Genomic DNA, 15,063 nt, shown 5'->3' on the forward strand with positions numbered 1-15,063 from the left:
TACATGTTTTAAGCCAGCAGTATTCAAATTCAGCTCCCCATAGTCCCAAACTCCTGTGGATGGAAGGTATCCACAGAGAAGGAGGGGAAGGAGAAAACGTTCACTATTACCTGCTTTGTTAGTGTTCTGAGACAGTTTACTTGAAATAAAGTCTCTACCTATTGCTAAAAGGACTCTGAGAAACAATGGTTTAACTTAATCAGCCGAGTGACTTACTGAATACCTATTTTTGTTGGGCTCTTTGTTGAATGCTTTGAAAATCATGTTCAACTACATTATTGAAATAGATGGCATGGACACATTTTTACAGGATATATTGTTTAATTGAAGAAAATGGAATTGCTCACACATAATTTAAAAAGCAGTTCTGTTTATGAGAGTTCCACCCCAAAATGGCTTTTTAAATTAAATGTTCCAATGTAATTTTTTTCCCCAGGATACTCCAAGGAAATCGGATCCGATCTATTACTAAAAAAGCCTTCACTGGTTTGGATGCATTGGAGCATCTGTGAGTAGCTAGAATTTAGTTACCCTAAAGAGAATCTCTAAGATGGTTTTTACTTACGTGTCATGAAAGATAAACTGGAATGTAATTTTGTTGGCATCCTTCTGGTTCCATAAAATATATTTAAACATCTCCCTATCTTTCTATCTCTTTCTCTGTCTACCTACTTACCTACCTACCTATATAGAAGTATACAGGTATATGCTTTCCTTTGTATTTAAGGACAAAAGCTATATCTCCTTAATGGGTTTTTAATTGTTTTTCTCAAACAGTGATTATTTAATTAAAAAAAAAACTACTAGATGTAGTTCATCCACTATATGTCAGGCATTGTACCACATAGTCACATATATTCTCATTTAATTCTGAATCAGAATACAATTCAATAGCTATTATTATCTTTATTGTTAAGCAGAGGTTCTAAGAGTTTATTGATTCCATTGGACAGTTAAAGGAAATGACTTGGCTTTTAAGGAACAGAGACAATGTTCCACAATCCTTGAGTGACACAGGAGAGTTTTAGCACTACTTTGAGAATTGTTGGTCTCTTATTGTTGTTTAATTATGAAACATACAACCCCCCCTTACCATTGTTCTCTTTTTTGTTGTTTTCTTTTATTTCTTCTTGACCCATCAGTTAGTAGCTGTCAGAAGCAGGACTCAACCCAGAGCTGCCCGGACTTTGACAGTGTCCCTGCATCACACTGGCTCTTGCCTGTACAATCTCTGCCGCTACTCCCAGTAACTCCTAGTAACTCCTGGCACACGTTTCTGAAATGTCATTTAGGGGCTCAGGAATTTTCAGCCACTAAGAGAGGAAAGCTAGCTAACATTGATAGGAATTAAAACTTGCATGTTTTAACTAAGGGAACCAACCAGCTGCTTATAACCATGGATGTATGTTTTACGCTTGTACAGTAAAAGTACAAAGAATGTATAATATCTACTCTGACTGTTAAGGAATGCTTGTAGCTAGAAGTTTTAATATGTATTAACCAGGACAAAAGAAGTTACAATTTAAAATACATATTGGGTTCTCCTATGTGTGCTATGTATTGAGAGTGAAGATTTAGCTGTTATCTGTAAACCACTGTGTTGTCACCTTCTGACTGCACCAGTTCGTCTGAGGGAGACTTGGATCGTGAGCCATCCTGACAGTGAGTGTGGCAGTTCAAATTATAGTAGAATGATTCTGCAAAGCTGAGTTTTGGAAGGGCAGATCAACATTGCACTATTTATTGAAACCGATTATTTTGAAAAGAAAACTAGCCAAAAGGGTTTGTCATTTGGCCCATTCCATTTCTGGGAAAGTGGAATTAGTGGATCAGTGGAGTATTAATCTCTGCTTCAGTTTTCTTAAATCTTCCTTGATTGCCCCAGCCTCTTCGTCTAGCCATGTCTGGTCCCTTCTTTCTTTGTCTTCTCTTCCCACTTGTCTCACTCAATATTCCCTTTGTATACTCTGACCCCTGTAAAGAAAAACAGAGTGGTAATCATTGTGGTGACTACTTTAATACAGAGTGCTTATAAGTCTCTGTATAAAGAGAATTAACCCAGAATATGTGCTCATTTTATGAATTTCCTGCCTGAAGTATTTGTTTTAACAAGTATATCTTGTCTGAACATGTTACTGCGTTTATGTTAGTGAGCTGTGGGTGACAGAATTAGTTTAATGGTTAAAAGCACAGGTTTTGGAATTGAAAATAATTGTTTCAACCCTTACCTTCCCCTTTCGTGCTAAGCTAAGTAGAATTACCGTCATATTTTGGGTTGTTATAGGAATAAATGCAGTAACACATGTAAATCACTTAACTGAGTGCATATCTTCAAAAATACTGTGTAAATGTTTTATAAAAGCATAATTATGAGAAATTTTATTTGTATATTTAGAAGTTTCTAATAGTTGCTAATTGGAATAAAGAGTAATAGAATAAAATAATAGAACAGCATGGGCCCTAATGAGTCAAATAATCTTTAAGTGATGACAGAAAGTGAATCTTTTTCACTAAAACAAAACCTATCTGTGGTACAAATGCCCTGGGTCTTCAGCACAAGCTTTGCAGTCGATTCTTCTGGGGTTACCCCAGTCATATATTTTAACACATAGAGGGAGTATTTGTTTGGCAAATGGGGTGGGCAGTGTGGGCCCAAACTTTGTCCAAAAGCACGAAATGATGGTAGTTTGCTCTGATGCATTTGATTTGGTGATTTTTTTCAGAGACCTGAGTGACAACGCAATCATGTCTTTACAAGGCAATGCATTTTCACAAATGAAGAAACTGCAACAATTGTAAGCTTTTCTTTTCCTTCTAAGAGTCTGAAAGTATACAGGGGAAAACTGTCATACGGTGTGTCACCCTAGATTATGTATCTATAAAAAGTGCCTAGCACACTCTTAACATTACTTAATTTTTATACTAGACAACAAAAAAGGAGTTTATTTGTTCTTTTTGTTGAAATGAGTTTTTGTTTCTATTTTAAATTCGCAACTTTGTGGGACCAAATACAGTACAGTCACCCAATATAGTAGTAATTTTTTCAGTTGTAAGGAACTTTCGATAAATCAACACTTCCGTCTCAGTAGGACAGTAAGAACAACAGAAAATCATGCTAGATACATTTCTTGTATTTTAAAATTGACTGTAGAATACTTATTCCATGGGATGTGTGTATTCAGTTTCCAAATTCATTGCTTTGTTAATATTTACTTGGGTTTAGTTTACTTGTAGAAATCTGCATTTCATACAGAACAAATTGAATGTAATTACTCTCCTCAGGCATTTAAATACATCAAGCCTTTTGTGCGATTGCCAACTAAAATGGCTCCCACAGTGGGTGGCGGAAAACAACTTTCAGAGCTTTGTAAATGCCAGTTGTGCCCATCCTCAGCTACTAAAAGGAAGAAGCATTTTTGCTGTTAGCCCAGATGGCTTTGTGTGTGGTGAGTATAAGTATTGCCCTTGCCTTTTATTTATTCTTCTTTTTTCCCCCTCCCATTTATCCAAATAATGGTTTTGAATAGATTTATGATCTCTTTATAAAGCTTTTATTTCTGCTGAGGTAGAGGAAAATGGGTCTATAGTTTGCTGATTATTTTAATTTCACAGATGGGAAAGAGAGTTTTCTAAAATTGCTTCATCTTTGTTTTGGCATCAGGATGGTGTGGTGGAAAGAGAATGAAATTGGATCTTGGGAGAATGGAAGGATAATCCCAGCCCTTCTACTTAACTTAAATTCCCTAAATGTTAGTCTCTGCATCCATGAAATGGGGACTCTCCTTTCTTCTCTTCCCAACTCTGAGGCTTGTTGAGAGGTTTACATGAAAGAGAAAATTATTAATGATTTATGGGGTGCTAAAAAATTAACCATTGGTAGGTAAAACATTTACAAGTAATAGGAAATGTGAGTTTATTATAAATAATTTTAAGGTCCGTTGTTTTAGCATCCAAGAATCTCAGCATTAGAAATCTAGCTACCTGAACTTTACATAGCTAGTTAGTAGCAGATCTGGATTTAAAAGAAAAGTTTTCATCTCTGGTGCAACTTTCTATCTATTACATAACGCTGCTATTTACTATTAGCTGCCATGGAGACCTCTGTAAAAATAAATATGTTTTATAAAACAGTAAATCAGAATTTGCTTTTATTTAAGCATGGGTGTTAAAATATTAAGAACCTTCTTTTGCATTGGCATTTAAAAATTTACTTAAAACTGCTTTGTCCACGATATATATTTTTAGGTTGCAGCATTAAGCTGTGCCAGTAGTTTCTGGAAATAAAACCTCTGATGTAGCTTTTGGAACTGAATAAGCTTTTGGCATTCATCTGTAAGGGCCTGAACTGCTCCTTTCCCATGGTCCTTATTTCATAGTTTTTTTAGTCCCAAGATCTGATCCCCCTATTACGATGAAACACATGTATAGTATCCATAGTTTTTTTCACTTCCTTGTGAATCTGAACATCGATTTATTAGATGAGAATTTCAGAATAATACAGAAAAGAAACCACCTCGATTACAATATGCAGACATTGAGAAACAGCAGCACTGGAGTTATCAAAGCATCCCCCATAACCCATTCAATACACATAAACAGTTGTTTTTTCAAATAGTAGTAGCACCCAAATGTTACGCTTTGGTAGATCTCAGATGTTTCCTTCTGTGTTTAGATCATCGCGGAGAAACTGAAGTTCAAAAAGGTAACTTTTCCAAAAAGTAACAGAGAACTAAAAATAACTGTTTAGAATGAAAGAGTTGCTTAGCTCTAATTATAATGTAGCTTTGACAGGGTAGCACAGCAGCATGATTGGCCTCTCAAAGCTCCAGGCCGAAGCCAGTGTCTTACAGTTTGTTTTACAGATGCTTTTTGTTTTGCTATCAGTTTTTTTTTTTTTTTTTTTTTTTTTGCCTCTACCTAAATTACTATTTTTTAATAGTGGTTCTGTTTTGGTAAATGGAATGTTAATGGCTGTCTTTGTTGATTAATCATGATTGATGTTTGATTTCTTAATTTTGCTGCTCCTTATTTGGGGAGAACATGGGAACAGTTGCAGTTTCTGATAGTAGTAGCATTCAAAAATGATCCCTGAGCCTGGAAGTTTTTAAACTGCTTTCTTCTTCTACTTATAGAAAGCATAAGGGATCAGGAATAAAGTGTGGGTTTTCTGATAGCTCCAAAATAACAATCTTTTCTCAGGTAATAGCGATTGATAAATAGATCTCCATCTGTATTCGAGATGAATGAGTTACTTTATAAACACTCTCCCAGTGTATCATGTCAACACGGGGACTGCTAGTCCATCTGGAAAACATACACAAAGGGTAAAACCTAAGCTGCTGTTTTTGCATTTCTTGGTGTTCAAATTTGAGTAGTATTTGGACTCTTGAGCCTTAACATTGTTTTGTCTCCTCCTCTCCATTTTGAACAGATGATTTTCCCAAACCCCAGATCACGGTTCAGCCAGAAACACAGTCGGCAATAAAAGGTTCCAATTTGAGTTTCATCTGCTCAGCTGCCAGCAGCAGTGATTCCCCAATGACTTTTGCTTGGAAAAAAGACAATGAACTGCTGCATGATGCCGAAATGGAAAATTATGCACACCTCCGGGCCCAAGGTGGCGAGGTGATGGAGTATACCACCATCCTTCGGCTGCGCGAGGTGGAATTTGCCAGTGAGGGGAAATATCAGTGTGTCATCTCCAATCACTTCGGTTCATCCTACTCTGTCAAAGCCAAGCTTACAGTAAATAGTATGTCATCTGACTTTTCCTTTAGCATTTAAAGATACCTTTTAGAAATAGAAAGCACCTGTTTTTCTCTCTTAATCTTAACCCTGTCTTTTCTTCTCACAGTTCCCCACCTGACTCTTCCTTTCCCTACCTTTCATTCCACAAAATTACCATTCTTGGTTATTTGTATCTAAACCTGCAATTATGTTGAAGACGACACCGTACTCAGTGTGGTGAGTAACACAGAGATGAACCAGACATGTTTTGCTCTTTTTTTTTTTTTTTTTTTTTTTTTTTTTTGAGACGGAATCTTGCACTGTCACCCAGGCTGGATGACATCCTGGTTGCAATCTCGGCTCACTGCAACCTCCACCTCCCAGATTCAAGCAATTCTCCTGCCTCAGCCTCCTGAGTAGCTGGGATTATAGGCGTGTGCCACCATGCCCGGCCAATTTTTTATATTTTTAGTAGAGACGGGGTTTCACTATGTTGGTCAGGCTGGTCTCGAATGCCTGACCTCGTGATCTGCCCACGTCGGCCTCACAAAATGCTGGCTGGGATTACAGGTGTGAGCCACCGTGCCCGGCCATGTTTTCCTCTTTGAGAGTTTACAGTGTAGTATACTGACCTGGAAGGCTGCAAAGCATCATGCTGGACGCACACTGCCTTTAATTCAGAGATCTGTGTGTGAATCGTGCCACCCCTGCGTGATTTTCAGCAGGTTACTTCACGTCTCTGCCTCCAGTTCCACATCTTTCAATTAGGGATAATAGGACCTGCCCCCTGGAGGTATTATGCTCATTTAGTGAAATAATATGTGTAAAGGATGTAGCAAAGTGGCTGCAAGGTAGTGCTCAGTAAATGCACTGTTAAAAGAAGTCTATTCTTGTTTGCTTTGGGTGGTAGGTATACAGTTTTACAGCAGGATCTTTGCCACTTTATCATTTAACTATCTGTATCTGCCGTGGTAGAAGATTTTGAATATGATTCATTAATGCATTCACTCAGCAAATGATGGCTGTGGCCTGGCACATAGAACAGTTTTGAGTTTAAATTGTAGGGCAAAACATATATCTTAAAAGTCACAGAATGTTAGTACTACCAGGAGAGACTTTAAAAAAAAATAGATGAAGTGAGTGGTCAGGGTACAAAGAGATTAACTGATATGCCCAAGATCTCACAGTTCATTATTGAGGAAACTAAAAAGTGGCAGAAAATAGCAGGAAGACCTTCATTCTGAGAATCAGATGACCTCTGTTTTATCCTGACTTCATTGTTTCTGTATCTGTAACCTTGAGCAAGCCTTTTAATCTTTCCATCTCAACTTTAGTTTCCTTGACTTGAAATTGGAATTAACCCCTGCCCAATCTATGTCAGGGACAATCTGTAAGTATCAAACAAACAAAAAAATAGTAAAAAGGAATGCAAGTGAACCTGTAAGACTCCATTGTGCTAATGCCTATATTGTTTCTCTGATTTCAGTGCTTCCCTCATTCACCAAGACCCCCATGGACCTCACCATCCGAGCTGGGGCCATGGCACGCTTGGAGTGTGCTGCTGTGGGGCACCCAGCCCCCCAGATAGCCTGGCAGAAGGATGGGGGCACAGACTTCCCAGCTGCACGGGAGAGACGCATGCATGTGATGCCCGAGGATGACGTGTTCTTTATTGTGGATGTGAAGATAGAGGACATTGGGGTATACAGCTGCACAGCTCAGAACAGTGCAGGAAGTATTTCTGCAAATGCAACTCTGACTGTCCTAGGTGGGTGAATTTGTTAAGATTCTGTAGTATAAATCAGTCTTGAAGATACTAGCTCATCCAAGGTCCCTAAGTACCAGAAGTTGTGAGAGTAAGAGATGAAGATCTATGGGGCATTGCCTTTTCCTAGGAAGTATTAATGCAAATGGCCTCTTGAACACTTTGAAGTCAGGGATTGCATGACATCCTCAAGTCTGGCCACTGAGGTGAATCCCTGCCCCCTCCATCCTGAAGAGAGGGGCCGAGGAAAAGTTGTGATGCTTTCCCTTTTATGGGGGATCACCCTCCTAATTTCCCCACCGTGCTGTCTGTATCAGTATCTTAACACCATAAAGAACATTAAAAAAAAAAAAGTAGGAACAAATTGGGAAGGCCTTACTCTCTTTTCTCGGCCTACCATACCTCTCCGGAAGTCAGAGTTTTTTTTTTCATCTTTTACCTAAACAAATGCTTTTTAAAAATGTAAACACAATTATTATTCACGTATCTTTGAAAGAGCTAATTAAAGTAACCTATTAAGATACTAAATAATAAAAGTAAATTATTGTCAGAGTTTTAATGTAGGCCTAGGCATCCGGCCCTAAAAAGTTTCACTTAAAAAACTTAGGCATTCTGATTTTTTTTATTTATCAACATACCCTTGTGCTTGAAATTATTTTTATACTTTCTATTTTTAAAAAGCGTTTGTTTCCCACTCTCCCCTCTGCAACCAGCTTCCCGACTTTCGCAAAAGTGAGGGAAGTTGAGATTTTAAAAATAGTAGCTATTATGCTTAACTGGTGTTATGAGTAAATGACAGCAGAATAGTGAAATACTGAATGTTGTATATGTTTAGGCTCTTAAAAAAGCATGTCCAGTAAGTTGTGGGAGAATAAAATTTTAGGTTACAATTTGAATAAGTTTAAATGCTACGTTTTATGATATGGAAACTAAATTTTATTTGGGAAATTAAAAGCATAACTTCTTATTTCAGAAACACCATCATTTTTGCGGCCACTGTTGGACCGAACTGTAACCAAGGGAGAAACGGCTGTCCTACAGTGCATTGCTGGAGGAAGCCCTCCCCCGAAACTGAACTGGACCAAAGATGATAGCCCTTTGGTGGTAACCGAGAGGCACTTTTTTGCAGCAGGCAATCAGCTTCTGATTATTGTGGACTCAGATGTCAGTGATGCTGGGAAATACACGTGTGAGATGTCTAATACCCTTGGCACTGAGAGAGGAAACGTGCGCCTCAGTGTGATCCCCACTCCGACCTGCGACTCCCCTCAGATGACCGCCCCATCGTTAGACGATGACGGATGGGCCACTGTGGGTGTCGTGATCATAGCCGTGGTTTGCTGTGTGGTGGGCACGTCACTCGTGTGGGTGGTCATCATATACCACACAAGGCGGAGGAATGAAGATTGCAGCATTACCAACACAGGTGTGTAAACAGAAGCTTGGCACAGGTCATGGGAGTCATGTGTATTTGTGGTTCCGCAGATACTTCTAGAATGTGTGTCTTGCAGTCTGAGTTCATCTCAGAAGGGTGACTCATTTGCTTCAAGCTGCAGAAATATGATTCGCTAAAAAACTCCAGCCCCAAATAAAGCTGATGTTTAAAGATTAATACTTTTTGTTAAAATGACATCAGGATATCCTGTGGCTGTGAGATATAATCCAAGTCACGAACTAAAATATTTCTAACTCCTTCATAAGATAGTGATGGAGAAGCAGGAACAGCCCTTTAATGATAAGGTTTACTGTCTGCAGTAGTTGTATGTCTTGTGTATGCGTATGTGCATGTACTTAGGTTGGATTTTATTAGCGGAAGAGGGGTTGTGACTTCATTAGTATGTGCAGTCAGATATTGATTAGTAATATTAAGCAGGGAATATGGCAATAATCAAGTATAATTCGAAAGCTTAGATACTGTCCCATGAAAATTCTTAGGCCTTCAGCCTTTTAAAAAATCTGTTTAAGCATTTGTTGTTTTGAAATTTGGGAGGTGCATCCAATGGGTGATAAAACAGAAAGTCAGCTTATACGTCCCAGAGCAGCAAAGTCCTAATTTGCCATTCCAGAGTACTGTACAATCGAGATGGTTTTGCCAGAGTAGATCTCCCCTAATCTGATGTATGCAGAAGCCAAAATAGTCTATGCCATTCACCTGGGATGCCTGTGGGACAATTAACGATCATTCTTGGTTAATAAAATGCTGCTGTTTTATTACAGATGAGACCAACTTGCCAGCAGATACTCCTAGTTATTTGTCATCTCAGGGAACGTTAGCTGACAGGCAGGATGGGTACGTGTCTTCAGAAAGTGGAAGCCACCACCAATTTGTCACATCTTCAGGTGCTGGATTTTTCTTACCACAACATGACAGTAGTGGTAAGTGTTTAAAATGAACGTGGGCTGTAATTGTTTTGAAGTCGTATGGTGGAAAGCTCAGATATGATACTCATTTTCACAAGATATTGATTAACACTGACGTTAATTAAGGACCTGGCCCAAGATCACTAGCAAGGTTGAAATTGTATAGTTCTATACCCTTCTCTTAAATACTAGGAAAAAAATAAATCTTTGTTTCTAACAATAAAAAAAGACTAGTAGGTTTAGAAAAATGTAATTATTCCATGTGTAAAGGATATTTGTATATCCTTTACGTTATAAATGTTCTTTGACCCTTACTGGTTACATGAATGGCTTTAAAAGTCAAATGGTTTACATTATTTTCTTTAAGAAGTCTATTTTTTATTTATTTATTTTTATTTACTTGAGACGAAGTCTCGCTCTGTCACCCAGGCTGGAGTGCAGTGGCGTGGTCTCGGCTCACTGCAGCCTCCACCTGCTGGGTTCAAATGATTCTCCTGCCTCAGCCTCCCAAGTAACGGGGACTACAGCCACATGCCACCATGCCTGGCTAATGCTTTCTTTTGTTTTTGTATTTTTAGTAGAGACGGGGTTTTGCCATGTTGGCCAGGCTGGTCTTGAACTCCTGACCTCAGGTGATCTGCCCACCTCGGCCTCCCAAACTGCTGGGATTACAGGCGTGAGCCACCGCGCCCAGCCTCTTTGAGAAGGCTAATTCTGACCCTTGCTTTCAATGCTGCATAGTTTTGAGAATAATAATGGAGACAGCATAATACAAGAGCGCAGGTTTGGTACAGGACCGACTCCTACTACTTACTGCATGTACTGTGGGGCACATGCAGTACTTTCTGGTGAGGTACTTGTACAAATGAAATGAAGATGGAAAACTGCGTGGCCCTAGGCACATATTAAGGGCTCAGCAAGTGGAAGCCATCGATGTTATTCTAAAATACATGACCAACTTTTCCCGTAAGTATTTATTATACGCTCTGTGCCAGACATTGTAGTTGGGAGTGAAGTGTATGTTTTCAATTTCATAGTTTCATCAGAGGTGAGATAAACTAAAAGTGCTTGGCAAGCCAGAAATAGCGTAGAGTTAGAGGATCTGAGCATAGAAGTGAGTATTCTAGTTAGACCCATTTAGAGGCAAAGAGTAGAGACCCAAGCTCATTCAAGTATAATGGGCTTAACTGAAAAGACACTTGAGGAAAACCTAAAGGGACAGAACTGGGGCATAATAATGCCAGGCTGCCTAGATGCTGGGGCTGGAGATGAGGCTGCTCCCAGAGTAGCTCTGGGCCACCAGCATTACTGCGTCACATTCTGCATATTTGCTTTCCTCTCAGCCCACCACCTCTGACTGCCCAGTTTCTGCTTCCCAGACACATGCGTCATCGTGACATCTCTAACCCTGATGATATCACTTACTCTTCACCTGCTGTGTCCAGCAGTAAATGGCGTATCATTTCTGTGTTGTTTGGTTCAGATACCCATGAGATGATATGTTTAGCTGAGCTTATCTTTGAGATGGGCATTAAGAGGTCATTGGCTGAGTGCCAATCCTGGTTCTGGTCATCTGGGACCTTTTGTAAGAAGGGGACAGTGCTGATGGTATGTGGTTTAGACCATGGCTGCTTTGGCTGCAGGATCCGCACACATCAGTTTCCTGTAGAAACCAAGTGAGCAGTAAGGCCGCCACACCTAGCACAATGGCTAATCAAGTCCTGTAATAAATTTTTTAAAACCCTACTGTAAATTTTTGCAATTTTTTTGTCTGTGTGATGCTCTAGTCAAACTTTCATCTATAAATATGGAAGATGCCAAAACTAGGGAGAGTGTTGAATGGTACTTGAATAATTGGATCATTGACTAAGATTTTTGTTTCAAAGGTACCTGCCATATTGACAATAGCAGTGAAGCTGATGTGGAAGCTGCCACAGATCTGTTCCTTTGTCCCTTTTTGGGATCCACAGGCCCTGTGTATTTGAAGGGAAATGTGTATGGCTCAGATCCTTTTGAAACGTATCATACAGGTAGGTGGTCTTCTTGCTTGAGTACAATTCTGTTTCTTAGACTTCTAGATGTGCTAACTCTAATCTCCTTCTGTTATTACCCCCAAATTAAAAAGGTTGCAGTCCTGACCCAAGAACAGCTTTAATGGACCACTATGAGCCCGGTTACATAAAGAAAAAGGAGTGCTACCCATGTTCTCATCCTTCAGAAGAAACCTGCGAACGGAGCTTCAGTAATATAGCATGGCCTTCGCATGTGAGGAAGCTACTTAACACTAGTTACTCTCAAAATGAAGGACCTGGAATGAAAAATCTGTGTCTAAACAAGTCCTCTTTAGATTTTAGCGCAAATCCAGAGCCAGCGTCAGTTGCCTCGAGTAATTCTTTCATGGGTAAGTTTATTAAGTTAGCAGGTACCTCGTCTGAGGATCCATACTCCAAGTTGTGTGTGAGAGAGCAATGAGAGCCTTGAGTGTCAAACCGGCATAAAATGGTTTCTTGAATGAGGCTGCCGTGACATCCGACTAGTTAGTGTAAATGCCTCCAAAAGCAGTCAGAGGTGGGATTTTACTTGATGATGTGTTTAATCTATAACTAAGCCTCAGGAGCTTTCTGGGTAGCACTGTGTGTGGCATCTACTCCAAGACAAGGGTTTGGGGAGGACTCAGGAGCTCCGCTTGTCAGCCATGTGGAAAAAGTGGTTTTGGGCTCCCACGGCCTTTGGGGTGGAGTTGTGTGCTCCGCGTGATTGTGGTTTGGTATGTCTGCTGGCTTCCAACTGAACCCGCAGTCGAAGGGTGGAAAACAGCGTCCTACCTAGCAACAACTGCTAGTCTGACAAGCTGGACTACCTTTGGCAAAGAAAACCAGCCTTGAGGTCCAAGTCGGTGGTAGTAGATGCTGGCTGGCACTGAGATTAGGTTGTGAATTTTTTTGTCTGATGCATGGGGATAATAGGATGGAAGAGCTGAGGTCATCTTTTCACTGAACGGAGAGATGGGAAAATCAGCCACAACTTGCCATGTTGACAATAAAATAAAAAAAGGAGAATTTTCAAATATTTTACCCAACTTCTACGAAATGTTATGTTTTATCACAGTGGAATTATTTATATTCCTTTTTTGGAAAAAATTAAAAGAATATGCTTTGTATGACTGAGGCAAGAATTTGATTCAATTGAGTAATATTTGGCTACAATTAATGAAGAAAGGGCAGGACACAGGTTTATTTTGAAAGAAAATTTCTATATTTAGCCTCAGTTAATTTGGATGTTACCATCCAACGCACCCGTCACCAAAATTGGTGGGCTCTCAGCTAGGATATGGGGAAACTTATGTTGGGGAACTTTATTGCATGACCATTAACATTACTGCCGGTCATGAGAAATGATAAAGAATAGATGCATTTGTTGAGTGGATGTAAATGTGAGGGAGGGCAAATTGTCTTTTGCTCCATTCTAGAAGTGATCTGTCTGTGACACAGATGTACATGTATGTGAATGCCATAATGTGGACTTGTAGAAAACACTTACTCATATTCATGGGGTAAGATGTTTCTTCATTTGCAGTGGGTTTTATTGATTCACATGCTAGCAAAGGGACCCATGTGCTCAAGGTGTTTCTTTCTTTCAGGTACATTTGGAAAAGCTCTCAGGAGACCTCACCTAGATGCCTATTCAAGCTTTGGACAGCCATCAGATTGTCAGCCAAGAGCCTTTTATTTGAAAGCTCATTCTTCCCCAGACTTGGACTCTGGGTCAGAGGAAGATGGGAAAGAAAGGACAGATTTTCAGGAAGAAAATCACATTTGTACCTTTAAACAGACTTTAGAAAACTACAGGACTCCAAATTTTCAGTCTTATGACTTGGACACATAGACTGAATGAGACCAAAGGAAAAGCTTAACATACTACCTCAAGTGAACTTTTATTTAAAAGAGAGAGAATCTTATGTTTTTTAAATGGAGTTATGAATTTTAAAAGGATAAAAATGCTTTATTTATACAGATGAACCAAAATTACAAAAAGTTATGGAAATTTTTATACTGGGAATCATGCTCATATAAGAATACCTTTTAAAACTATTTTTTAACTTTGTTTTATGCAAAAAAGTATCTTACGTAAATTAATGATATAAATCATGATTATTTTATGTATTTTTATAATGCCAGATTTCTTTTTATGGAAAATGAGTTACTAAAGCATTTTAAATAATACCTGCCTTGTACGGTGTTTTAAATAGAAGTTACTTCATTATATTTTGCACATTATATTTAATAAAATATGTCAATTTGATGCCAAGCCCCATTTATACAATAACAATTTTTATTATTTTCAGCACAATTTAGGCTTAATTAGTTCACATTATCACGTCTCAAACTGATGGGAATTATATTTAACCCATTAAAGTACGAACAAAAATGACCATTCTTTCTGCCTCCCAGGATTGTTGTAATACAGATTGAAATCAGATTGTGCATATGAAAGCACAATTGTAAACGAGAAGGAGCTACAGAGATTTAAGGTACATTAATTTATTTCTAAATCTATGAACAAAAAAAGATTTGCTGTTATAATCTGGTGTAATATAGTACAACTACCATTCCATAAATCACTGCTCAATTCATGTTTCTTTAATTATAATAATGGTTTACGTGGTCTAATGCCTTATGCTTATCCAAGTAGTTTCACTTTTGCCGTCCCTTTTCTTACAACAAGCGGGTGGTTTATTGCACATGTCTATAACTAAAATGGCTATAGCAGAAGTGGACTTTCATGCACTGTTCCAGGTTATAATGAGATGCTGGTAGAATTGTTTTCTGTTTTTATTGATTTTCTGCTGGAGGAGCAGTTTGTATATAAATGGTACTTCTAAGCTATTCTTGAACAATTACCAAAATATTTTCTTTGATCATCAAGATTTGGTTAAAAACTAAGTATAAAATCTGTTACTTAAGCACATAAAACTATTTAAAACATTTGTTTTAGAACAGTGTTCATTGAAAAATGTAATTACATGACAGGCATATATACACAGAAAAATGAACATAACCATATTTTCAAAACTAGATGACACAATTCAAAGTAATTGAATGGAAAAAAAATTCAGTTTAATAACTCATTATAAAACTTTTTTCTTCTTTAGTAAATTCTAGCTCATATGTGTAGTTTAAAGAAAAACCCTCTTGCTCAAGATAAATTGG

At 38.5% G+C, this 15,063-nt stretch overlaps 1 protein-coding gene across 1 annotated transcript in view; it reads left to right on the plus strand.

Annotated features, from left to right (window-relative positions):
• LRIG3 (leucine rich repeats and immunoglobulin like domains 3) overlaps window positions 1–13,867 on the plus strand; it is a 46,523-nt gene extending 32,656 nt beyond the window's left edge. The window contains exons 10-19 of the mRNA XM_032173202.3: window positions 437–508; window positions 2,724–2,795; window positions 3,283–3,446; window positions 5,432–5,752; window positions 7,214–7,495; window positions 8,466–8,918; window positions 9,710–9,868; window positions 11,740–11,883; window positions 11,979–12,254; window positions 13,494–13,867. Of these exons, the coding sequence (XP_032029093.1) occupies window positions 437–508; window positions 2,724–2,795; window positions 3,283–3,446; window positions 5,432–5,752; window positions 7,214–7,495; window positions 8,466–8,918; window positions 9,710–9,868; window positions 11,740–11,883; window positions 11,979–12,254; window positions 13,494–13,738 (2,188 nt within the window). The 3' untranslated portion in view covers window positions 13,739–13,867. The remainder of the gene's footprint in view (window positions 1–436; window positions 509–2,723; window positions 2,796–3,282; window positions 3,447–5,431; window positions 5,753–7,213; window positions 7,496–8,465; window positions 8,919–9,709; window positions 9,869–11,739; window positions 11,884–11,978; window positions 12,255–13,493) is intronic.
• The last annotated feature ends 1,196 nt before the right edge of the window (window positions 13,868–15,063 follow it).

The sequence above is a fragment of the Hylobates moloch genome, unplaced genomic scaffold, assembly GCF_009828535.3.
Source record: "Hylobates moloch isolate HMO894 unplaced genomic scaffold, HMol_V3 SCAFFOLD_13, whole genome shotgun sequence".
NCBI classification, from domain to species: domain Eukaryota; kingdom Metazoa; phylum Chordata; class Mammalia; order Primates; family Hylobatidae; genus Hylobates; species Hylobates moloch.